Source organism: Martes martes (genome assembly GCF_963455335.1).
Source record: "Martes martes genome assembly, chromosome: 1".
Classification (NCBI taxonomy): Eukaryota; Metazoa; Chordata; class Mammalia; order Carnivora; family Mustelidae; genus Martes; species Martes martes.
The window spans coordinates 106,798,770-106,824,949 of record NC_137888.1 but is presented as its reverse complement, the minus strand read 5'-3'; the positions used below and the strand labels follow the sequence as shown (position 1 = coordinate 106,824,949).

The 26,180-nt window shown below is 42.4% G+C and overlaps 1 protein-coding gene across 3 annotated transcripts in view; it reads left to right on the top strand.

Annotated features, from left to right (window-relative positions):
• The first annotated feature begins 1,683 nt into the window (after positions 1 to 1,683).
• IGF2BP2 (insulin like growth factor 2 mRNA binding protein 2) overlaps positions 1,684 to 26,180 on the top strand; it is a 160,194-nt gene continuing 135,697 nt past the window's right edge. For all 3 annotated transcript variants that reach the window (XM_080809284.1, XM_080809282.1, XM_080809283.1), the window contains exons 1-2: positions 1,684 to 1,959; positions 3,551 to 3,611. In XM_080809284.1, coding sequence (XP_080665410.1) covers positions 1,782 to 1,959; positions 3,551 to 3,611 — 239 coding nt within the window. In that variant the 5' untranslated portion in view covers positions 1,684 to 1,781. The remainder of the gene's footprint in view (positions 1,960 to 3,550; positions 3,612 to 26,180) is intronic.

Below are 26,180 nucleotides of genomic sequence, written 5' to 3'. Positions count from 1 at the left end.
GCATTTTTATTTCTTTATTTTTAAACAAGCCGCGCTCCCTCCACCCTCTTTGTCAACAGGAACGTTTAGGAAAGACAGTACTTCACGACCCAGCCAGGAGATCTGAACCTGTTTCATCTTCACAAGAGATCTCCAATTTCCTCAAGAACTGTTATTCCTCAGGTCAAACCATCACCACTGCTAAGGCCCCCCAGAAGTCCAGATCTTGGAATCTTCTGCCCCTTGTTCACCTCTGAATCCTGCCCATTTTTTTTTTTTTTCCTGCCCTGTGTAATTTCATTTCCTGGCTGGGCTCTAACCACCAGACTTCCAGCCGGGCCCCGGAACTCCCAACAGCCTCCAGCCCTTCTGGTTCCTTCCCTAGCCCCTCGGCTCGGGCGGCTATCATCCCAACCCTGCCTCTTCCGTCGGTCACGTTGTTTCCTCCGCTTGGAAGGACCTCTTTCCTCCCCGGGCCCTTCCCAATGCTCGGGGAACTCCTACACAGCCCGAGCGCCTCCGCTTCCAGCCACCCTCGCCTCCCACCACGCCAGCTCTGGGATCAAACCCGGCCTCGCCGCCCGGCACCGAGCGTCGGTCCTCCCGGCCGCAGCCCCTGCCCCCTCCCGGCTGGCCTCCCCACCCGCCACCTGGCTTCGCAGCGGCCGCTCGGGAAGCCCTCGGCACTTCCCAGAATAGAGAGCAGCTGCCAACGTCAGGCTGCCGCCCGCCGCGGGGTTCCGGGCGCATGGGGTGCGGGCGGAGGGGACGTGACTCCGCTCTGGCCTTCCGTCTCCCCCCAGCGGGCCGGGAAACTGAGGCCCAAATCCAGCGGCAACTTCCCCGGGGTGCGCAGTCCGCGAGGGCCCTGCCAGTCCCGGGCCCCAGGCGTCCCGACTCCTGTCCGCGATCCCTCGACCACACGCGCCGCCCGGTCGCCCCAGAGAGCCGGGCGGGGAGCGGGTCTCTGAGGGAGCGCTCCGCCCGGGACCGCGCAGGGCGCCAGACGCGGCCAACTCGCCGCGAAAGTTGCCTCCCAGCCTGCCCTCGCCTCTCACCTCCGAGACACACCTTCCCGCGGGCCCTGGCAGCCGCACTCTCACATCCGGTCCACCTTGCGCACACCCCTCTCCACGCTCTCCCACGGCCCTTCTCCCTCCCACGCCTGCGGCTCGCGGCCGCTCCCCCGCGCCCCCTCGCGCACTCCCACCCGCGCCCGGGGCGCGCCTTCCCCGCCCCGCCGCACGCCTGGCCTCCGCGCCGCGCCCGCCCGGGCTTCTGGCGCCCGGGAGCCCCAGCCCCGGGCGGCGACCCGCTTCCGCCCGCCCGGCGGGAGGCAGAAGCCCGGGTAGCCGTGCGGGGGGCTCGGGGCTCGGCGGCGCGGGGCGGGGAGGGGGCGCTCGCTCGCTCACTCTCGGCTGCGCACACGCCCGTACAAACTCTCACACAGACACACGCGGGGTGCGCTGCCGCCGCCCGCCGCTGCTCCTCCTCCCGCCACCGCCTTGAGAGGGAGAGAGAGAGAGGGAGGCAGAGAGAGCGCTTTGTCCGCGCGCCGCCGCCCGGCCCGGGACTCTGCCCCGAGGAGGCAGCCGCGCCGAGTCCCCGCCTCCGCCTCTGCCCCCGGGCGGGCCGGGCCGGCCGCGGTGGGGGGAGCCAGGCTGAGGGTGGGGGTGGGTGGCGGGCGGGCGGAGGGCGGGGAGGGGGGGCGGAGGAGGAGGAGGAGAGACGAGGGCAGCGGAGGAGGCGAGGAGCGCCGGGTACCGGGCCGGGGGAGCCGCGGGCTCTCGGGGAAGAGACGGATGATGAACAAGCTTTACATCGGGAACCTGAGCCCCGCCGTCACCGCCGACGACCTCCGGCAGCTCTTCGGGGACAGGAAGCTGCCCCTGGCGGGACAGGTCCTGCTCAAGTCCGGCTACGCCTTCGTGGACTACCCCGACCAGAACTGGGCCATCCGCGCCATCGAGACCCTCTCGGGTAAGCAGTCGCCGCTACCCCCCTCCCCCCGCCTCGCCCAGCTCAGGCCGGGACGGCGCCCGGAGGGAGGCCGAGCCCTGCGGGCGGCGCCCGGCGGGGGCTCCCGCGCCCGCACGCTCACTTCCACGCACCAGACCCTCAACTCTCGCCGCCCGCCGGATCCCGGGACGGCCCGCTCCCCTCCCCCCACCACTCCGGACTCCCCCCACTGCCCTCCCAGCCGCAGCCCTGGGGCGACCCCCGACCGCTCCGAGGGTGCCCAGGGCTCGCTCGCTCTCTGGGGGCACCCTTCCTCCCCCTGGCTCCCCGAGCTGCTCTCCAGAGTTTCCCCACCCCCATCCTCAGAGAGCCCCCGTCCCCTCTCTTCCCTGACCTTCCCGTCACCCCCTTTGTCAGGGACCCCCTCCAAAGCCTGCATCTCTTTCTCCCTTGACCGGACCTTACCCTTTTCCGTGCCTCGTGCCCGGGACCTCTCGCCCTCTGGCGTCCCCTGAGCCGCACTCTCCTTTCAAGCCCCCCTCCCCACCTCGCCTCGCGGTCCCCCACTTTCGGCACCCCCTCGGCGCCACCCTGATGATCCCCTCCGAGGTTTCGGGGCTTCCCCAACCCCAGCCCCTGCACGACGGCACATCTCTCCCGGTCCTCTCCCGAACCTCAGTCCCCTCTCGCTCGTCTCTCAAGCGCTCCTATTTTTCTCTGAATTTTTTGTCCGATTTTATTGAGAAGAACTCGGGGCTGGGGGCTTTCCGCCGTCTGTCCCCCCGCCTCCCGCTCGGCCAGAAGCACCTTTTTACGAGGTGCCCTGTCTCAACTCGGTGGGGGCCCGGGCTGAGAACCGGGAAAGAGGCGACCGGGGGGCCCGCGAGAGCGCTGGAGCCCAGACGGGAGACGGAGAGCGACACACACACACACTCGCGCGCGCGCGCACTCACCAACTCTCCCTCTAGCACACGCACCGCTCGGAGCCGCGCTCGCCCCCGGGCCAGGAGCCTGCGCCCCCCGAACCCCGGCCCGGCGGGAGCCCCTTCCCCACTGGCGAGCGGGGTGGGGGCGGGGCGGCAGCGAGGCCAAGGTGACACCCAGGAGCCGGCCGGGACTGGACTCTCGCAGAAGCGGCCGCCCGGGTGGTGGTGGGGCAGGAGGAGGGGGTCGGTGCGTCTTCTCGGGGCCACCGGGTGGAGAAGGCAGGGAGGGGAGCGCAGCGGAGCCTTCGGGGCCCGGGTTAGCGGTATGGAGAAATGGGGGCCGGGAGAGGAGCGGGGCCGCGCCAGCCCTGCAGCTTGAGTTTCAAATGAGCTCATCCTTTCAAATTGGCGCCGCTCTTTATTAAATTTGTTTTTCCGGTAATGCCACCCACAGCTATACCTGGGGTCGGATCCGGGCTCGCGCCCTTCCCACCTCGCCCCAAGACTAGGGGCGCCCACCTTGCTTCCCACTGGGAAGCAAGTTTGCCCAGCTCGGGAAGGGTAGGAGACCCCTGGAGGGCGCCCGAAGGCGGAGCCCGAGCGTGGAGTTCTGTGCGTGCCCCTCCTAGACCCCCGCCGGTTTTTATCTAAGGAAGGTTCTGAGTGCTTTAATTTCTGTTTTAAAGGTAAAGTGGAATTGCATGGGAAAATCATGGAAGTTGATTACTCAGTCTCTAAAAAGCTCAGGTAAATATCTTTTACTTAGTTATTTTATGATACGGCTTACGTAAAAATACAAAAATACACTCCGTTTTTAAAAATGTGCTTTTATGGTTTAAAAAAGGGCTTTTGTTTGTTTTGTTAGTGGAAATAACACAGTTTAGAAAGTTACACTTTTTACTTTCATTATATAAGGTGTTGACTGTGCTTGGAAAATATCTGGTGCCTTATTGGGGGTGAGGGGTGGCGAACCCTAGCTGTGTGAAATTCGCTGGGACCGTTAAACTTGTTTATCAAAACTTGCCTCCCACCCCTACCCCCAGCACAGTGGCAACAAATGCTTGTCAAGACTTCCTGTGAGATGTTAAGAGTAAATATTTACTTTGTCAGCTAAATTGCTTAACTAAACTTCGCGATTAATTAGTTTTTTTTTAAAGATAGCTTAACGTTGAATGATAAAATAATTCAGTAAGGGGTCAATATTTTGGATAGCACTCTAAAGAAGGTTGTTTGGATTGGATGGCAGTTAAAAAGCCAGACTTTTTTAGTCAGTGAGACTATTGGCTATTGCTTCTGAGCGTTTTGTTGTTGTTGCTTTTAAGATAGTTTGAGGCTGAACAAGAATCTTTGTGAAATCTATAGGTTATATTTAAGTGCACTGTTGTTAATGAAGGAGTAAAGAGCTTTGTGGAGGTTGGGTTTCTCCACAGTGATTTGCCTACGTGAGAAATATCTATGAGGAGAGAATGAGGGAGAACATCTTTGTTTAAAGTTTATTGTGGACTTTAAATCGGGGCCCTTTATTACTCATTCTAGATTTTTTTTCTCCCATGTGTCGTAATTTAGTTTATATCCCATTCACATACATTTCTTCACCATTAGTCATTAAGTAGCTGGATTGAAAACTCTAAGTGAAGTCTTTGATTTACCACCTTTACAATTTGTGATACTCAACAGTGTAACCACTAACTTGATTTTTACCAGGATTGAATAAATTTTAAAACAAACTGACTAATTTTATAAATACTTAGATGTTTTGTTAAAGCGGTTTTAAAAACTGTGGGCGTCTTTTCAGATACTTTTATTTTAACTAAGCAACAGAATATCTTTTGTTTGCAAATGATTCTGTGAGGTGTCACAAAGCTACTGACTTCAGAAAAAGACAAAAGTTATGATTTGCAGCTTCATGTGTAATATTAAGCTAGTTCTTCTCTCTAGGAACAGATGTAATGTGTAACTGGTTTTTCAGTTAAGTGTTTTAATTTGTAAACTTTTCTATAATTTTTTTTTGCCTGAGAAATTCAAGTTGAAACTTTCTGATATATTAAGTACTTATTGTAAGTTTAAATTACTCATCTTACAACACTTGAAAATTTGATGAATATATTGAGCAAGGCTTGAAAGAACCACCTATAACATTTGATGGACTATTATTCTATAAATGCCTGATTCTATGGGTTGTATAGCTGTTTTGAGCCCTTTTTTGGGTTATAATTAATAAAAATCACTCGAATTTTAACTTTGTTTAGTTGATGTCTCATTTCATGTTGCAAAGTACATTATTTCATGTTGCAATGTAAGTGAAATACTAATGCATCTGAAGTTATTAACTTATCCTGAGCCTTCTCCCAAATAAACTTCTTCTAAACTTTTTCTTTCAAAATGAAGAGATTATTTGCTATTAGCCAGAGTATCATTTAAGTAATTTTGCTATGTTTATGTAAGAGTTCAGAATTAAAAGCGTTCCCAATTTTTTAGTATTAATTAAATACAGAGCAAACTAGGACTTACATAGTCCTATTAGTACATGATTTCTTTGAACATGTGGGCGATGTGAAATACCTAGGAGGTAGATTAAATGCGCTGTGTATGATTCACTACACTGAAGACGTCTGACATACCAAATGTATGCATAAGCTGCTGCTGTAGAGGGTTGCATCATTTCTGATTGGATGGTTTTACTCTTTTTTTCCCTTTCCTTTATTGGTTTAAAATGCAGGAATTAGTTGCTTGTACTGCAGGCTAAGGGAGAGATGGCTAATGACTGGCGTTGTGTACTGAGCTCAGACCCTGGGATGAAGCAGCTGTATGTTCTCATGTACAGGGCACTATCACAGTGCTGGCTTTCAAAAAGCAGGGTACTGTGACATTTGAAACCAAAGCTTTTATGTTATATGGTGACTATTTTGGTGTTCCTTTGTTGCATTTCCATGAAATCTCACAAGTTAGAAGTAGATTTGTCAGCGTTAAGTCTGTTCTATATGTGGTTTTTGTGTTAGTTGAAGTGAAAATGTGAAGAAAACAATTCATCCTCATTGCTTGCTTCCTTAAAAAAAATCATTCAACAATTGAGTGCTCACTTTTTTTATATTGTTCTGATTTCTTTCTGTTTGCAAGAATGAACTTTAGTATCTACATTCCAAATAGATTTTTTTAAGCTAATGATACTTTGGGAGGAGATGTTTTTATCTTAAGTCATGAAATTATTGGCGTGCCATTTGCTTACCAATTGGGTCTTTTGTTAAGTATCCTTCTAGCATCATTTTACATGTGCTATTATAGCAGACAGACTAGATAACCATTATTTTCTCAGGGTCATCAGAAGCAGAAAACTCTTTTTCTTTTTTGCCACATGTGTTTCATTCTTATTAGATGCAAATTATTATAATGCAAACCATAGACAAACCATCTATTTTTCTTACTTGCTAAGTGGGTTTCAAGCTTTGTTGAATATAAATCTTTGGATTGTTTTTCTCTATTCATATTTGTTGGTACTATATATAAATCAAAGATTGCTTAAAGAGGAAGAACCTGGTAGTGACTTTAAAATTCTGTTAAAAGTTGTGGAAACTTCCTTGGGAGAAATTTCATTTTTGATGTCGAGGAGAGTTTAGTTTAAAAACATATACAGATATCTGCATATGTACCTACACACATGCACACACAAGCACATGTCACATAAATTGTTTTGGGCAAAGACATACGTGAACCTGAATGTGCTTTGTAACTAAACTTGAATGATTCTGTGAGAAACAAAACTTTGAAAAATGCAATTTCTGCCCACTGCTAGGAAGTAACCAAGTGTTGCTAGACATGCTTTCACTGAGATGGTGTGAATACTATGAGGTAGTGTAGGAAAAAGCTATGAATTTGTCTTTCATGAGTTAAAAATCAGTAATTGTGTTCTATCCAATGCAAATGAATTCGGTCTCCTATAGGAATGTTAAAGAAAACAGTATCTCAATTGTATTTTGCTTGTATGTACTACATTGTGTATAGTTGAATTAAATACCAAAAAGAGAAAAAAAAAAATCACCCAACCTCAAGCCCTCCCTGCAACAAAAGCTTTTGCTGCATCAATTTTTAATTTTGTAGCAATAGAAAAGACTTTTTTAGGTTAAAATCATATGATAACCTTCTATTTAAAGAATTTGTTGAATTAAAAATTAATTCCTGAATTTAAATATACAGATTACATGTGTGTTATATTAATATATGTTGTTATATTAGTATATAACATATATTAATATAAAATACATGTCAAAGTGTAAGGTAACATGATTTGACTTTGAGTTGGACATTTAGTTTCCCATTTTTTAAAAAGCTAATAATTTTTTCATATGTTTCTAGGCAATGCCATAAAGAATTACACATTTTTGTGACCTTTAAGAGATAAGAATTAGAATTGAAATAGAAGCAATCAAGAAAAAAACTAGTTGATAATTTATATGATAATGTAGATTAAAAGTTCTAGCTTACAAATATTAAAAGACTGGCTATTTGATGTTTTATATCATTTAGCTAAATTTTAAAAACCATTGAAAGCTGCAAATCAAAATACTTTTTATGTGCTGCTTGATTTCCAATTGGTCAAATTCATCTCAGTTTTAAATTTGTATTGTAGCAATATATAAAAGTACTAAATGACTACATCTCCCCACTAATTCTAAAAGGAGGCTTGGTGATGTTTAATACATTTGTCAAATGGTGTTTTTAAAAATAATGTTTCCTTATAATTATGGCTGGATATAAGATGACCAGTAGGGATGGTCTCAGAGTTTTGTGTTTTGTTCTTTTAACCTGAGATTACATGAGAGAAGATTAGTAGTATTTGTACAATAGCTTTTATACATGGTGATATAATATATTTTCTTTAAGAAGAATTTTTGAAAGGACATTAGATGATTTAGAACTAATCGTGTATCAAAATTTACATCTAACTATTTTGAGTAGATGTTTTTGTTTTGTGGAGGTTGCTGCAGTTTTTCAGCTGGGGGGATGTAAATGAGGTTGAAAGTACAGAAGAGGATAGTAACTTGGGCACATTTATTAAAAGTCAAAACAATGAAAATCAGATTTCTACAGGAACTTTTTACACATATCTGATACTTCTCAACTTTCTAAATATTTGCTGCCTATTGCTGAATCACTCTTCCAAGTCTTCTAATGAAATTCTCAAAAGTAGATGAGCAATTGGTCAGAGTTGTGAGAGGATATTATTTGAGCTAAGTGTGTCATCTCTGTGATTCAGTGGGGTGTGTGCACATGGGTGTCTGTGTGCATGTGTGCTTTGTGGGGGACAGTATTTTCAGACAGATGGTATCAAGAGGGAAGAGGAGGAAATCTTTAATTGAGCAACATTTGCTCTGGATTTTAGAATCTGACACGGCAAATGAAAATTGCTAGATGTTTGAACCTTGTGACAAAGGGACTCAGTATTTGCCTTGAGTGATACGTAACTCTTGTAGGTGGTTAACCTTTTGGAAGCCAGGGCTCCGGCACCTATAGTGGCTTTTGCCCTAAGTCTGCTGCTGGGAGGACGATGTAATGCAAAGTCTGCTCTCTTCCTTTTGCTTGGATAGCCCCTCTCACTCATAGATTCTGTGAAAGCTCTGATAATGGATAAGCCATTTTTATAAATGTTAGAAAATTCAAGATTTGAATATGCATTTTCATTAGAAATTCTATGCTGTGGAAGACAGTATATTATTTTGCACAGCAAAAGTACTCTGACAGAATCAATTTCATTAGAAACATCAATATTGAACTGGTTTCTTCGGAGACTCTTAAAAAAGTTTCAAAATATATTTTTTTAAAATTCCACTTACATGCCACCAAAGTGTCTTTACGTTCTTTTTAGTGTTGAAGAAGAGAGTGGTGTGACTTGGCTAAGTCGGTTTGTTAAACCAGTTTTCCGAAACTTTTAGTCAAAAGCATAATCTCTCAAAAGTTATGATTAACTTCTTAATTTGAAGTATGGGATGGTTCTGTTTAACAAAACATGCCCAAGTAATTTATTAGTCAAGGTTTATCCTTTTTACACTGAAATTCAAGTCCAATCAGTTTGGGTAGTCATTCAGAACACTATCATTGAAGAAAACGTAATAACAAATAAACAACAAACACCTACCAGTAAAGATAACAGTCTTTCCTCCCATTTATCATCATTAAAATATTTAAAAAAATCTTTTACTTTATAATTTGACTTCATGCTTACAAACTTGTAATTTTCATTTGGTGGCATGGACTGTATGGGTTCTATTTCGGGCAGCAAAATTGTAGAGTGCTCAGAGCATTATTTTTAAGGTTTTTCTTTTCCTGTCTTGATCATGTACTTTGGTCTTTCCATAAAATAGTGAAGAAAAATTATTTTCCTTTATAGAAAAATTCAGGTTCTATTGCTTTGGCTTCCAAAGACAAGGGAGGATATGATAATTGTTTCTTTAATTTGGTTTAGAGTTTGAGGGCATATTGAGGTAAAGATTAAGTAGACCAGAGAAAATGGATGCTTTTACATTAATAGCAGGCCATCAGATTTAAAAGCTAACCCAGTGCCCATCGTTGAATAGACATATGTCTCCTTCCCAAGCCTCTCTTTCTCCCTGCGTAATAGGCTTGCATTTTTGAGATATATTTTGTTCATTTATTCCTGGATTTCCTTGTTATTTATCTATTCTGTACTTTTTTCTTAAAATGTGACCATTCCTTAGAATTTTCCCATTCTGTGTACTATCAAGAATATTTTATAATATAGGTGTTTTAAAGTGAGTCCAATAAATGAAAATTAAGAGTTCTGATGCATGTTTTAGACTTTTTGGTATTTATCTGTGTCATAAGAAATGTTGTACCTAATGACCAGGGAAATATTTTGGGACCATTGCAATGAGAATATTGTCAGCTTTTCTCATTATGATATAATTAATATGTGCCAGTGTGTGAGAATTTGCCTCAGGGGGAAGCTTGGATTTTTAATTTTTGTTTTAAATGTGATCAGAAAGGTTGTTTCATGATTCCATGTGTTGATGTATAAATAATGCTAGTAGCGTTCTCTTGGGGAGATACATGTATTTTTATGTGCCTGCATCGTGTATTCTTATAGTACAGATGATGTCCCAGCCCCTTCAACACATTATTTCATTTATTCCAAGTAATAATTATGTGAAGAAGATAGGACAAGTAATTTCCTCCCTTTTTTTCTGATGAGGAAACTTAGTTTCTGAGAGATTTAATAATTTGCCTAAGGCCACATGGCTATTAAATAGTGAAGCTGCGGCTAGAGCCCAGGTCTTCTGATCCTCAGTCCAGCATGCTGAGACTTTTCCCCCCTCTTTTTTAAGTTAAAGAAGTCAGTCAAAAGCATTGTAAGGCTCAAAGGGTGCTTCTCAAGAGTGATGAAAATATATGAAAATAGATTTGTTTGTGAATGACCCTTTGCAGTCTTACTCTTACATCAATCTGAGTGATCTGTACTTTGTTACGGTTTTTTAGAAACAAAAATAATTAGAAACAAACAGAGGCAATTTAAACGTTACCAGCAGCATTACCTCCTCCCAGCTCCATGCTCGCCCATAGACAGAAGTGGGGTTGGAGTTTGTTGCTTTTTTCAGTGGTTGCATTCCTTGTGCTGTGAAATAGAACACTGCCAAGAAAGACGTATCTCTCGACATCTTGCGCCACATGCATGAGGCAGTGAGCTATAGCTCTGGTCAAGACTGTAAGTCTTGTGGTAAAGGAAAGTCTAGCTCAAGGAATCACTTGGGTGAGTTCTTCCTGGGTTTTAACCACCCCATTGCTGGAGGTCAGGACTATGTTTTGGTTTCTTTTCCTGGTGTCTGCCAGGTCTTTCCCTAGATGTGGTGTCTCTCTGCTTCCCTTGCTGTACGGAATATGGCCTTTGGCCTCTCCTGTGGGGATGGAAGGAATATTGGTCGGATAGCACCCGTGAAGTTTTCAGAGGTCTTCATTAATGATATAGTCACTCAAAAACATATACTAAATAACACAGTTTGTGAAGTGCAGTTCATTTTCCCTTAATTGTAAAGTTCTCCTGCGTTTATCCTCTTGTTTCCTTTAACTTTGGGATACTGTCCTGTGTATATGGTGGTGGTGGAAGGGAGGAAGGCACTATCAAGAAAATAATAGGTGAAAAGATTATTTCCAACTCCCCACACGTTTCATTTCTTTCAGTTAGGATAGTATGGAGTAGGATATTGCACGATCTGTGGAATTCTAACTCTGAAGATGGGGAAGGAAGGTAACTAATACTTAGAAAGCAATTCCTGTGCTAGGGGCTGCCCTAGGCCTTCTGTATCTTAATTTTATCCTCACAACAGCCAGGAGAGACCTGTACTTCATCCCTATTCCAGATAGGGCTGTAAAGCTTCAGGCTCAAAAGCAATTCCTCCTTCCACCTGACCGAACCTGCTTCAAAGAAACAGTGGTCCTATTACCTTTGCTCTCCTCCTAATTTGAATATAGTAACAGCACCCTACCAGTTAGGCAGGAGTTGTGATAATGTTTACATAGGCTAGAGAGTAACTTTGTATGTTTTTCCCAACTCAGAATAAGAAATAAAATTTACGTCTATACACAGATATGCTGAGGACTGTAAGGGATTGAAGTTTGGTTATTTTTTAATATAATATAATTGAAAAACAGCTAAAAGTGTTAGTCATAATTGGAGGACACTTTTTGAAGTAGTCCTTCCTAATGTAGAGACGTTAGTAATTATGAAAGAGAGATGTTTTTAAAAGTCATTGTGGCTGAAAATTTAGTGTAAAAAAACGTAAGGTGTATGCAGTGTGGGGAGAAGGTCTGTATTCATGCCTTTGGCCCAGATATATATTTTTTAAATCCTGAAAAAAGACTCAGGCTTTTTTGTTTAGGACTTAGAATGTTGCACAAAGTTTGGCATGGTTTCATTTTCATCTGTATATAAAAAAATGTTTATGGTCTGGAGAAGGAAAGTATGGGATTCTCACACATTGCTTTTCATAAAATGATTCATCCAACATTAGAAAAGTTTAAACCTTTCTGACACATGAAAATGTCAGTGAAAGCATAGGGAGTAAAAAGATCTATATGTTCTTTTTGATACAATACTTAAACATTATATTTATAGTACATTGGTGACTTTTTTAAGTATATAAGACATAAGATACAATTATACTATCAGTGAAATATGAGATATACAAGAATTTTGCTTCTAGATATAGAGGTTGTGGTTTTTTGATAAAATCATAATCTTATGAGCTTTATTATGATTAAAAAATTTTTAAAAATGACTTTTCTCTCTCAAGAACCTCTAATAGAGCTTAAAATGTAATCAGAGAAGACATTTTTATTATCTTGCTACATCTCTTTTCTCTTCAAAAAGTAAAGCAAAAAATATGTAATCGAATGGTGATTCGGCAGACAGGTAAACTTCAAACCAATTCACGAAATAAAAGATATTTTGAGAAAGCTCATGTGAGGACAGGCAAAAACTATATCATATGGAGACCTTTTAATTGAGTCCCTCCTGATCGTTGTGATTTTAACAATGCATAATGAAAAAATGGATGTTTTTCTTCATTCTACGGGTAAGATTTTGGAGTGAAATATTTGTGCATCTTTGAGAGAGTCAGAGGTAGATGATTCAACAGTTTAACACTAAAAAAAATGGAGTTTATCCTCTTCAAATAGAAGGAAGGAAGAAGGGAAAGAGAAAGAAAGAGAGATAGTTGGAGGGAGAGAGGGAAAGGAGGAGGCCAGGAGATAGGCGGCCATAGGAGCATAGGTGACTGAGTGAACATGTCACACAGCTCGTGCATTCTCTAATTTCGGAGCACAGGGGAAAGACTGGTGTTCACTGATAGTGCATAGAAGATAGCAAGTGACTCCAGTGGTGCCAGCAGGACTGAAAATCTCACAGTTTATTCTTTGACGTTTAAAAACTCCAGGAGTATGTGGCTGGCCTGCCCCACAAAAGGTTTTGCATTTCTTTCTATGAGGCCCTGTACTGGCCACTTCCTCTCTCTCTCTCTCTCTCTCTCTCTTTTACTCTCATTCTCCTTCCCCTTTGCATTTCCGTGGGGATGGCTGGGCAGGGCTGGAAGGTGTCTGGTGTGCAGGCCTGCCTCCAGTGTAGTGCCCCCTCGCTAGCTGAGTTTGTGGAAGCCAGGGAGGCGTGTGTGCGCTTGCTCAGTGTGTTGGAATGTATGGGTTCTATGGCATACACTTACCGGGAAAGTGCAGTAGACAGATACACACACACACACACACACACACACACGCACGCACTCGTCAGTGGTTGAGTGGTGGTGTCAAACATTGCTGGCTTTTATGAAGAGCTGAAAATTTGGGAAGGAATTTCACAGTGTTGAAAGTTTGGGATACTCCTCCCCCCACCGCCCCCCGAGTGCAATTGTATTTATTCTTTGTAAAGGGAAAACATCTTTTTTTCCCCCCCAAATACCATTGAAGGATAGAAAAAAATTTTGTGGATGCATAATCTGGCCTTGCTCCTGGATTTTGCTGTACTTTCCCCCCTCCTCTCTTTATATGAATAGTGGTGTCTTCAAATCATGGACACTGAATTTGTAAAATAAGCTTTGGAAAACTCTGAGTTGTGTCAATGCTAATGCTGAGTTGGATCTTTAGAAGCCAAGTTTTAAACTCAGATATTTTAAAATGTAGGATTTAGTCTCCCTTTTGAAGAATAAATAATAAAATACTAGTCAATGAATACTTCTAATTCTTTTGCCCCTTAATATTTTTTAATATTTTACATTCATTTTTTTATTCACAAAAGATTTGAGATAACAAAGGTGCTGTTTATTCAATTATTTGAAATAAAGAAGAGAGGGATTTAGTTTTATGAAGTAAGTAAGTGAAACTGACATTTTGTTTTAAGGGCTATAAAAGGACTGGGAACAGGTGGTCGGTTCTAATATAATTCTTTATATATCTTAGGAGATTTGCCAGGAAGAGTTGGTTCATTGATTTTTGTATTAATGGTTTGCTCTCCATGTCTATTTCAGTGATTTCAAAACAATAATTTTGATATTGGACATTTGTGGCTTCAGTTCACTATTATGGACAAGATGTTAGTATCTGCCTTAAAAATTTCCAGGCCTGCCTGGGGTGCCTGGGTGGCTCAGTCGTTAAGTGTCCGACTCTTGATTTCAGCTCAGGTCATGATCTCAGGGGGTTGAGATCGAGCCTCACGTCAGGCTCTGTGCTCAGCACGAAGTCGAGCCTGCTTAAGATTCTCCCTCTCCTTCTACCTCTCCCCCTTGTGTGCTCGCTTTAAAATAAATAAATAAATATTTAAAAAATATTTCCAGGCCAAAGTCCTACCTTTTCTTCCCCCATGGTAGTATGTTTAACAGTATGTTCCACAAAGCCTTAGGATTCTGAGAAGATGCCAAATTCATGGGAAGGAAGAAGTGGACATATGTACATGGGAGATCCTGGCTTCTTAACCACCTTTCAGTCAGAAAACAGCTATATTCGTTGCAGTTTTATGTATCGAAGTTCAGTCTAGATTTTGGTTCAGAAAAGAGGTTTGCTGCTTTAAACAACAGTCTGACAGTTATCTGTCCTATAGCATGTAATTCCATGCCTTGAATCCGTTCCTTGTTCAGGCATTCCAGCAGATCCAAAGCTCTTTCTCAACGAAAATTTAGACCCTGCCTTTGCTACTTCTAAGTCTACTTCCTGTGGAATGGCCTGTCACTTTCACTTTAGTAACAAATGTTTGCTTTGCCAACTGCATGCCAGACTAAGTAAATCTGTGGATTTTTCTATAATCAATAGCACAGAACATTTGCCCTTCGGGAACTTTCTAGGGAGCTCCTTAGCCAATGATTGCAGTCTAGTTCTTGGCAGAGCCATGAGAGTCAACTGACTCTGAGGAGTCATGGGTCTGGTGACATGGGACCCACTCATTCATCAACAGCACGTTTTTGGTTCAGGAGGTCCAAGCATGTTGGCCCTCCTGCCCCTTCTTCAAGCAGAGCACCCCTCCTTTTATCTGTTGCATTTGGTGAGTTTCCATAAACACAGAGGTGATCTTCAGAATATTTTCAACTAGTTAGAATGGACACCTTGCAAGTCAGAGAGAACATAAACCATTATCTAATACACACTTGCTCAGCATCAGTCCTACATGCATGAGTCTTATTCTAAAACAGGGTATTAGGGACCCCTGGGTGGCTCAGTTTGTTAAGTGTCTGCCTTCAGCTCAGGTCATGATCCCAGGATCTTGGGATGGAGCCCCACATCGAGCTTCCTGCTCTGTGAGGAGCCTGCTTCTCCCTCTGCCTCCCTCTCTTTCTCTGAGTCTCATGAATAAATAAATAAAATCTTAAAACAGGATATTACTTCAAACAATATATGTTATTCTCTCAGTGATTTCTTAACGTGTGGTTAGGGACTCTTGGGGGCAGTATCTAAAGTCCTTGGACTTTGCCTTCTGTGTTATTTAAAGAGCCTCCTCAATGGTTTTCATGCCCAGAGAGAGGAGGCTCCCCTCTGAGCTCTGTTCTGTGCCCTGTGCTCCATTGCTCCCACTTCCTGAAGACTGGTCTTTGAAGATTGCTGATTTCGTATCATACATTCAAGTTTCATAGTAAGATTCTTACAAGAAACCACTATATATTTACAGGGGTCCACACTCAAATACCTGCAGATGATGTAAGTGGTGGCAAGGGGGGCCTTCTGTGACGTACAGGAGAGGTAACACTTAAGTCAGCCAGCTGCTACCATGTGGAAATGTAAGGCCAGCATTCTCAAATCTGATTTTTCAGAAGAAGCTGGAAGACAAGGTTCTTATGTTAAATATTGGCAACAATTCAAAAAATCTTGTAGAGACTGTGAGGAGTCAAAGAAGATAAATTGTGGGTTGAACCTGGCCCGTGGGTTGCTGTTTTGCAGTTTCTGCCACATGAAAATTCTGTACCTTCTGTAAAGACTCTCTCCATTATGTCTAGTATCTCCCACCCTAAGGCTTGCCTATGAGTGAGAGGGGAAAGTCCTTGTCTTGATAAACTGGATAAACTTGTATGTCTCTTATCTAATGATGAGGATAGCTGTTTGGAAGCTCAAAATTAAAATTATGTCTCCGTTGCAGCAGCCATCCTTAGTCTAGATAGTTTCCTGAAATAATTATTTTCTCTACTGTATGGTACCTTATACTTTAAATTTTATAAATTATTATGTTTCTATTATATGAAACCATCTGAAATCCTTTTGTAAATTTAGAATGTACATATGTAGAGTATGTGGCAATCTTATAATCTTATGTATATGCTATTTCATTTTACATGTTCATGAGGAAAAAAAGCCCTATTTTCATATAATTGGAGGAACATAGTTCCTCATCAGTCTCAATTACACCTTCTCCAGTTAAACACTGGGCCATCTATAGATGAAGTTTTAAACTGTTTTCTAAGAAAATATGATTCTCATATGTCTAGCAAACATTTTTTTAAGTAAGAGCTCGAATTCTGCCTGTAAATCAACATCTGATGTAAGGCAGGTAATTTTAAAAGCATAGTGTGTACTTGGCAGGAAAATTCAGTGGTGAAAAGTAGTGCTTTTAAATATTTTGAAAAGTTTTGGTTACTGTTACACTTTCTTATATTTAAGTTGAGGAAATTGAAAGCTGTATGGATTCTGCTTCTGGGTCCTGCATGCAGTAAATACTCATTAAGGCCAAACTAAACGGAAACTGCCAGTTACCTAAGGGACCTTTACAAAAAAAAAGAAAAAAACACACACACAAAAAGCAAAAACAACACAAAACCCAAGAAAACTGAAAAACAAAAACTAGTAGAATGGTTGGATTACCATTTTAAAAATGTATCTTTTTATTCCAAAGCTTACATGAAATGAAATTGCTCGTTTGGAGGAATCACTGTAATGGTGGTGAGGAGCGTGTCTTGGAGAACATAAATTAGATCACCTGTGGTAAGACAAATAGGGTGGCATATAGGAGTCTGAGAATTCAGGGTTTCATTTGGTTTTCCTCATTTGTGAAGGATCTAATGGTCATCAGTTCCACAAAAACAGCCAACTCTATTTTTTGGACTGATCTTTTGAACTTTACAGTATTGAAGTTCCACAAGATCTGGTTCTTGTCTTGTTTTTTTTATTTCCACTGGTGCATCTTGAATGCCTTGAAAAGTGAAATTAGCTGCTCATTAAATATTTTTTAACTTTTAAACAATTAGAGCCATAATAAGGTATCCTTAATAATTTGCTTTTATTTCTTTTCCTTGTCTTTATTTTCAGACTGAGGGTGGGGAGAAGTAGCAGTTCAAAGATTTTACTCTTTTGTGAATGGGTTTGGCAGTCTCTGTACTGAATGAATCTTTGGCCTAAGTGGAATGAAGCCTTCATGGGCATTTTAGGTACAAAGGCCCTTTAAAAACAAGAGTTGCGCTGCAAAGAGCTGTTGTACAGGGCCACAAAATGAGTTTTGGAAGGTAGAGCTTTAGATTTGGTGGAACCAGAATAGATTTTCCAAATCAGTCTTTTTCTTTTCTTTTTTTTTTAAAGATTTTATTTATTTATTTGACAGACAGAGATCACAAGTAGGCAGAGAGGCAGGCAGAGAGGGAGGGGGAAGCAGGCTCCCTGCTGAGCAGAGATTTCCCGATTCGGGGGCTCGATCCAAGGACCCTGAGATCATGACCTAAGCTGAAGGCAGAGGCTTAACCCACTGAGCCACCCAGGTGCCCCAAACGTCTGACTCTCTATCTCAGCTCAGGTCTTGATCTCAGGGTTGTGAGTTCAAGCCCTTCATTGGACTCCATAAAAAAACAACAACAACAAATTACCCCCAAAACTTAGCAATTTAATGCACCGAACGTTCATTATCTCTTGCATTTTCTGAGGGTCAGGAATATGGCAACAGTTGAGCTGGGTTGTTGTAGCTCAGCATCTTTCATGAGGTTGCAGTCAAGAAGATCTGCTGTCAGGCTCACTCATCTGGTGGTAGAAAGCCTCCTTTCTCCATGGCTGTGGATAGAGGCCTTCACAGCAGGGGCCTCTCCCAGCAAGGCCCTGGGCTCCCCTGAGTGAATAGTCCAGGACAGCCTAACACCGCAGTGCCTTGCACCCCCTAGTCTATGAGTTGTGCATCATCTTGTTTTGTGTGTGAGACCGGAGACACTAGTCCAGCCCGCACTCAGTGGGAAAGGGTCACTCAAGAAGTGAGGACCTGGAGGTAGGGATCCTTGGGGTGCCTAGGATTTAACTAAGTCAATCAGGAAAAGTCAGCAAATCGAAGAGAGCCTTGGTTGATCTGGGGTTTATACTGAGGAGAATAATGCCCCTTTGTTCATATTGATATGTAGCCCCTTCTGGAGTAAAACGAATTCCTTATAAAACACCAGTAATAACAATTACAGATTACTGAATCCTTTTATAAACCTTACTTAATTTTTCAGAACCCCTTCTAGGGTGAGGAAGGCATTGCTCTCCTTAGTTCAGAGATTGGGGACCCAAGGCCCAGACTGTTCAAACTGCTTCGACAGGTCACATATTCAGCATTCGACCTGAAGTGTCTCCTCCCCCGCTCCCCAACTTTTTATCATCCTCTTCTTTTCTCCAAAGAATGATTGTAGTTATTTTCTCTTTTATAAAACACAATTTAATTTTTCCCTTTCAGCCTTATCTGTAAGAGCTGATTTTTTAAAAGCATAATTGAAAAGTTTAAAACTCTGTTCTTGCAGTATCAATAAAGATGTTAGCCATTTTTTTGCCAGCAGTAAGAGCCCTTTTTGCTATTTTTGTAACTGGGTGAGGTCTGATTTCTCCAAAATTGTGCCATACTGTGGTTAGCCATGGTCTACAAGAGGAAAATAGATTTACCCTTCTTTAAAATCATTGGTTTTCTAAGAAATATGCTATTTACTATACCAAATTTGAGTAAATCTTTCTGGGACAAAATGCAGTGGCCACTTTGATATCAGACGAGGCCAATTCTCTTCTCCACTGAAAATGCAAAGCATCAGGGGTGGCTGGGTGGCTCAGTCATTAAGCATCTGCCTTCGGCTCAGGTCTATCCCAAGGTCCTGGGATCAAGCCCTGTGTTCAGCCCCCTGCTCAGTGGGGAGCCTCCTTCTCCCTCCCCCACTCCCCCTGCTTCTGTTCCCTCTCTCACTGTCTCTCTCTGTCAAGTAAAAAAATAAAATCTTTCTAAAAAATGGAAAACATCAAGCCTTGAGATCTTTGGTATCTACCTTTTTCATACATTTATTTCTTGAGGAAGTTTGATCACATTTCTGGTGTTAGTCATATCCACATTTGTGTTTAATACAGATGAGTGTTTTGCCAAAATCACACAGACCTGTCAACTTTGCTTATAGAATGTCCTGACTTTGACTTCACTCAGATATAGTATGTTAATAATCAAGTCTTTAAATTTTTATTGAATCTCAGTGCTTACTTTACTTACATTGCATCTTCCCATAACCCATCTAACCTTTTCTCTCAAAGGTCCTAATAATAGGATAGTGTGACTGAGGAGTTATTTTGGTTCTTTCCTTTTGAATTTGTATAGACTGAGGCTTATAGAGGGTTTAGGGTCCTTTAGGAATGATTGCTCTCAAGGAAAGATGGATGGGCCGCATCTATATAACTTCTTATATTGTTTAAGAAAAACCGCTAGGGGTAAATACTGAATTCTTTTAAAGATTTTATTTACTTATTTGAGAAAGAGAGCACGGGTGGGGTGAGTAGCAGTGGAGAAGCAGACTCCGAGCTAAGCAGGGAGCCTGATGCAGAGCTTGATCCTAGGACCCCGGGATCTGAGCTGAAGGCAGACTTTTAACCGACTGAGTCACCCAGGTGCCCCCTGAATTTTTTACACCCTGTGTATTCTAGTTAAACAGAATATATCCTGAGTTACCCTTTTTGGGAGAGGGTTGTCCTTGAGTAGGTTCTCAACCTCTCTAGAGTTTAAAATCTTGTTGTATTTTTTTCACAAAGCAATCAAATGATGACATTAAAATTTTTTTTTCTTCAGAGATTTTAGAGAGAACTACCCAACTGCCTTCAGTGGAAGGACCAAATTTAAGATTTATTTGAGATTTTTGTCATCTTCAAGTGTTAGGAGATTAAAGGTGACCATGAACAATTCTGGGAGCCCAGAGGATGACCTGTGTGATATGTAACTGTACACATTTTTTTATTATTGTTTTGTATTATTTTGACTGCCTGTAGATATTCACCCAAAGAAATGTATTTTTTCTTAGTCTTCCTCGGTGACTCCTCTGTTAGAATCCCAGCCTGGGGGAGGATGAGGAGGGCAAAAATCAGAAGAATGGGCTGAACTGCCACAGGTGACCTGCCAAGACCTCGTATAATCTCAGTTATTCCTCCTTGAGTTCCCCTCCAGCTGATTTGTTTTTCAAGTCTAGAAAAACAGCATTCGGGGTAGAGGAGAATGTTTCCAACTTGGCTACCTCACAGAGCCTGTTTCCCAGGCCTCCTCCCAGAGCCACACAGGTGTCTACCTACTAAACACCTCAGGACAGGAGCTGTCCACAGAGTTCCGCTTAGGCCACTGCTCCTCTGAGTGCCTCTGGATGTGTGTCGTGGCTCTCCTGTAGGGTTGCATGTTCTTTGGAAACTTACATGTTTCCTGGTTTGTCAGAAGTGCTTGTGGTCTAGTGCAATTGATGTGTGAACCTCAGACATTCTCTCTTGTGTCTAACAGCCTAGGGACCACATAATGTACAGTGAAAGTGGTTGGGTGTTTTTCATCATCAGATACATCAGATCCTCTCTGAAAACACAAAACAGCATCAGTTTCTCTGAATCTGGTTGGCGCTGCTCAATTCTTGACCTGAGGTTATGGTTAGAATTAAATACATTGAGGCTTTATTGATGCAGGTTAGGGGAAGATCAATGATAATTCGTCAAATGTCTGAATGGGCAGATTTTAAGAAAATGTATGTTACTTTCAATTAAGTACTGCAACCTGAGTAGTTAAAGAGCAGTCCTACCAGACCTTTTTATTGAATAGAAAAATGATTTATATTCATCATATCAGTTATATATAAATACTTCTGAAAGGTGTTTAAATAGCTTATTCTCTTGAGTAGCTTAAATTTCCCTCTTATGAGCTTGTTTATATTGATCCTTGGTTGAATCAGCCACCCTTACCCTCTTTTTAAAGAAATGGTGGAATAAATTCCAGTTCTGTGCTATTACAATTAGAATTAATGGCATTTCACTATTCAATGGACTATAATATGATCTCAGTTCTTTTTAGGTTTCCAATGCCCTTAAGATGCAAATAATTTAATGTCTAAGTATCAAACTATTCTGGAAGGATTTAGGATGATGCTATCCTAAGTTTCACATGACAGGAAGCCATCCATTCAAAACAGAGTTCAATTTAAATCATGGCAATCCATTTTTATTTAATTGACAGAAATGAAGGCAGTTTGATCAGAATAATTAGAGCTTAATAATTATTCAGTACTTTTATTTGGGAAATAGTCACCAACAAGAATCTAATAAACCAATCATACTTTAATTTGGGGGCTATTTTAATGTTTGATCATTTGACATTTGATTCTGTACTACCCTTTAAAGGCAAAATTTATATATGTTTTAGTTTTGAAGGAAATACGGGAACTTATAAGTTTGAGCATAGCAAACTACATTTTTCAGAGAGAAGATGATAACCTTCAATATCCAGCTGTTTAGGAGAAGGGGCTGTTTGGGAGCTGTGGTCTAGTAGGAGCTATGGAACCTGGAGTTGGCTAACCCCTACTACACCTGCACTCCAAAGGGTACTTCTAGCATTTAACTTCTACATATATTTCGGTTCTTCTAGCAACAAAAAAGTGTTTGTGGGTATGCTCAACTTGAGAAAAGCTTTTACTTCTGGCTCTTTTCTCTGTGGGGGGTCTTTAGAGACCTAAGCTTTGTTGATTGTGCCTCAGTCTGGCTGGTGGGTAAGAGGGATTCTATGCCTACTTGGTGATACTACATTTTGAAATTCACTGCCTGCCTGCTCTCAATATCGCAGGTGACTGTCACATTATGTCCCAATAGTTTAAAACATGTTTTTGAGACTCAGTAAGGAATTCAAGTTATTTCAGTTTGGAAGAGCATTACTTGAGCACCTACTGTGTGTTTAGCCAGAGTGCAGGACACAGAACGTAGGACACGGAAGAAGCCAGCCCTCAGTCTCCACATTAATGAGCTAGGTTCTAAAGAGTCTTCTCTACTCTTTCCAAAAGCACAGAAGCAAACCATGAGGAAAGTCTTGCTTTTCATCCTTAACATCCCCATACCAGCTTAATGTGTTGCCATATTTCTGATTAGTCAAGAATACTTTTCCAAGTGTCTGTGGTGTGTTAAGCTTGGAAGGGAGCAAGACTCTCAACCTTAAACTGAACTGGACCCCCTCCCCTGTGCCTGAATGCACCTCTGAGGTGCACTAGATTTATTTTCCACATTACATTTTTTTGAAGATTCATTTATTTCAGAGAGAGAGAGAGAGAGAGGGAGAGCATGCAGGTGAGGAGAGGGACAGAGAGAGGGAGAGAGGATCTCAAGCAGGCTCCCTGTTGAGAGTGGAGACTGATGCGGAGCCCGATTCCATGACCTGTGAGATCATGACCCGAGCCGAAATCATGAGTCGGGTGCTTAACCAGCCAAGCCACCCAGGCGCCCCCCCCCCCAACCCCATTACATTTTTTTCATCACTTACTCCCAGGTGTTCAGCCACACTTACCTGTGAGGCATTGGGCTAATTGTAAGAAGTACAAAGGTAGATAAACCACAGGCCCTGCCTTCAGCCTGGAAGTAAAATTAGCCTGTAGTTCCTGATCACACCTATCACACCTGGGGACAAGGTCCAGATGCACCCTCATGGGGCAGGGAGGACACTCACTGGTGTTGTAAACTTTGTTGTGGGTACTGGGAAACTGGCAACAGGGTGACCCCTTTGAAGATCTAGCTATAAGGTTCCATCCTGTGTAAAACTCCTTCAGCTCTTTCTGAAATGTTCCCAGTCAGGTTTTCACTGTTCCCTCAGCTGTCACCGTCTGGCTGCAGAGTTATCTGTGTGCAGAGCAGGCTGGTCTGATAGTCTGTTCACTGCTCTAGGAAGGAAATAATGACTTACTCATGGTGTGTGCCCAGCCATCACATGGGTGGTGCTTGCTAATGGTGGGAGTGAACTGTGTCTGATTTTTTCCTGGTTTAACTTTAGTAACTAAAATTCTCAAGGGATGGTACATTCTGATAAACTAATTGATGGTTAAGCAGAAAATCCTTTCTTTGGCCTATTCTGTTGAAAACTTTCTAAAATTTTAGACCTTACCTTATTGAGGAGGGGTCTAATATTTTTCTAATGAAATTAAGTTAGAGTAACTATTAATATTCATCTAAGGAAAGTATAAGGAAGTGATTCTCAGTGTGGCCTTTTGGCCATCGGTATCCCTAGGAAGTTATTTTAGAAATGCAGGTTTTTCTGCCATAGCCCAGGCCTCCTAATCAGAAATTCCCAGATGGGTCCAACAGTCTGTGTTTTAATAGGGCCTTTCAGTAATTCTGATACGCTAAGTTTAAGAACCACTGGTATAGGTCAGTTGTTCTGAACCCTGGGTTCATAGTGTAACACTTGGGGAGTTTTAAAAAAATGAGCCCCTGAGCCCACTCCCAGAAATTCTGATTCCTTTGGTCTGTGGTAGGCCTGGCATAGCTATCTTTTGAGTGCCCCCAGGTGATATGACATGTAGCCAGAGTTGAGAATCAGTGATGTAGGGAGTGGAATTATTCCACATTATCATCTGCATCTCTTAATAAATCCAGGGACACCTGGGTGGCTCTGCTGGAAGAGCAACTCTTGATCTGCGACTCTTGATCTTGGGGTTGTAAGTTCGAGACCCATGTTGGGTGTAGAAGTTACTAAAAAATAATAATTAAAAAAATCCAAAATAATGCTTCTTTCTCCTAAAGAAAAATTTACAGTTGTGTTTTGCTTAATCGGGGTTTCATTGAGCAAGGAGTACCCACTTTTCATGGCATTGCATTAATAAAAAAATGGGTGTTTTAAAACCAGTGGTGTTTTCCCACAGGAACAATGTCATAATTGGGTGTTAACTTCCTGATCAACTCCTTGGCATCAAATAAATCATAGATGGACCAGTAGCATGTCATGAAGTCAATGATACAATAATTATAAACATCTGTGGTCATTTAAAATCATAAAATTATGCTCCAGGTCCAATAAAATCATCATAATGTGATGTGCAAACTAGGATCACCCCATATGTCTCAGTGCCATAGAAAAATGCATGTGGAAATAGGACACAAAGGTTCCTGAATCTATTACCTAATGAATATTCATTAACACTATTTGTATGCACTCTTAGAATTTGGAGGGAAGAGATCCACATCGTCTAAGTCTCTAAAAATGCCCAGGGGTGTCTTGAATGGATGCCTTTTCTCCCAGTAGATTGACCAGGAGTAAGCTTGGAGGTGGATAAAAATCCAAGGACTTACTTAATCATTGTCTGCTGCTATTGGAGGTGGTGGTAATGTGGGTGTTTCTATCCCTGGAAAGCTCTTTTTTTATTTTTTACTATTTTAAGATTTCATTTATTTATTTGTCAGAGAGAGAGTGTGAGCACACAAGCAGGTGGAGCAGCAGAGGGAGGGGAAAGCAGGCTCCCTGCTGAGCAGAGAGCCTGATGTAGGACTTGATCCCAGGACCCTGTGATCATGACCCGAGCCAAAGGCAGACACTTAACCCACTGAGCCACCCAGGTGTCCCCCTGGAAAGCTCTTTTTAATGGAAGGACTGATCTGAGATCTCTCCTCTTGGCCTTACTTAGAACTTTAAGGTTCTGCCTATCAGCAGAAATAAAGGTAAGAGAATAAATGATGTGATCAGTACACTTCACGCTTGACTGAAAAACCATAAATTAATTTTTAAATCATTAGGGGCCGCTTTTTGAGGGAGGAGCCTCAGATGTTCTCTTCTGGGAGGCCCAGTTTGGCATAGACTTGTGAGAGTGTGGGCAAATGGTGTGGCGGAAGAAGTGCTGGACTCGCAGCTGGCTTAATCCGGCTGTGCTCCTTCCTACCTTCTGGCTCATGATAGGATGCTTCTCTGAGCTTCCTCTGCTTTCCTGTAGTGTGAACATGAACACACCCTGTTTCCAGAATTGTCAGTATTGAATCGGTTAATATAGATCATTGTACCCAGCAAGGGAAGCTTTCCATAAAGAGTATTTTAAGAAGTTGAAATACTGACTGGGGAAACAGACCTGGAGTCTATCTGTATCTTGCCCCTCTTGACCCTGGAGTAGAAAGCCTGCTTCATGGTGGGTGCTCAAGCAGGTAGAGTTCTGGGAAGCTGGGGAAAGTAGGGTGCAAGTCCTTCCTGAGAAAGACAATAATAATGTCCATGGGTCGTTAGGAAAGGCCCAGGAATGGCTGGGATTTGGAGTGTGTTGTTGTCTCACTTGCAGCCAGGTCTGCATTTTGATTCTGAATGCCTTGTCGGTTAGGGACCTTGGTGACTGTATGTTGCTCAGTAACTGAAGTGTTGTTTGGACCAAACTATTGTTTCAAACTTTTCCTGGCAGGTATTCCCTGTTGATACTGAGCTCAGTGGTGTACATTCATATCAACTACTATATCAACTACTATAAAGTGATCATAAGTCCACAGTGACTTAAATTAAGCCACAGTGACTTAGAGTATACAGATACTACACTCTAGAAAATTCTAAGGCAGTTATCAAATAAATGTGCTACTAGGGAAGATTATTGCCTGTTATATTAAGTTAGTCTCAATGATTTTTATCAATTAGTCTCAGTGATTTTTTTTTCTAGCTTAGGGGTTCTCCTTGCCCTTGAAATTTGTTTTTCAAGAATATACTAAGTTCTTTAACTAGAGACGGTTCTTTGGGGCACCTGGGTGCCTCAGTTATTAAGCGTCTGCCTTCAGCTCAAGTCATGATCCCAGGGTCCTGGGATTGAGCCCCCATATTGGGTTCCTTGCTCAGCTGGAAGCCTCCTTCTCCCCTTCTCCCCTTCCCCACTCCCCCCTGCTTGTGTTCCCTCTCTCGCTATCTCTCTCTCTGCATCAAATAAATAAATGAAATCTTAAAACAAAACAAAACAAAACTAGGAACAGTTCTTTAAGCTTTAATACAATTGCTTATTCAAACAGAAGTAAAGGAAAGTAAAAATGAAGAAGGAACATAGCAATTCTCTAAGTTTTTCCATAGATTCCTAGAACCCACAGAATCTATAGACATTAGGGATTGTCTAGACTGCTTTCCTCCCACTG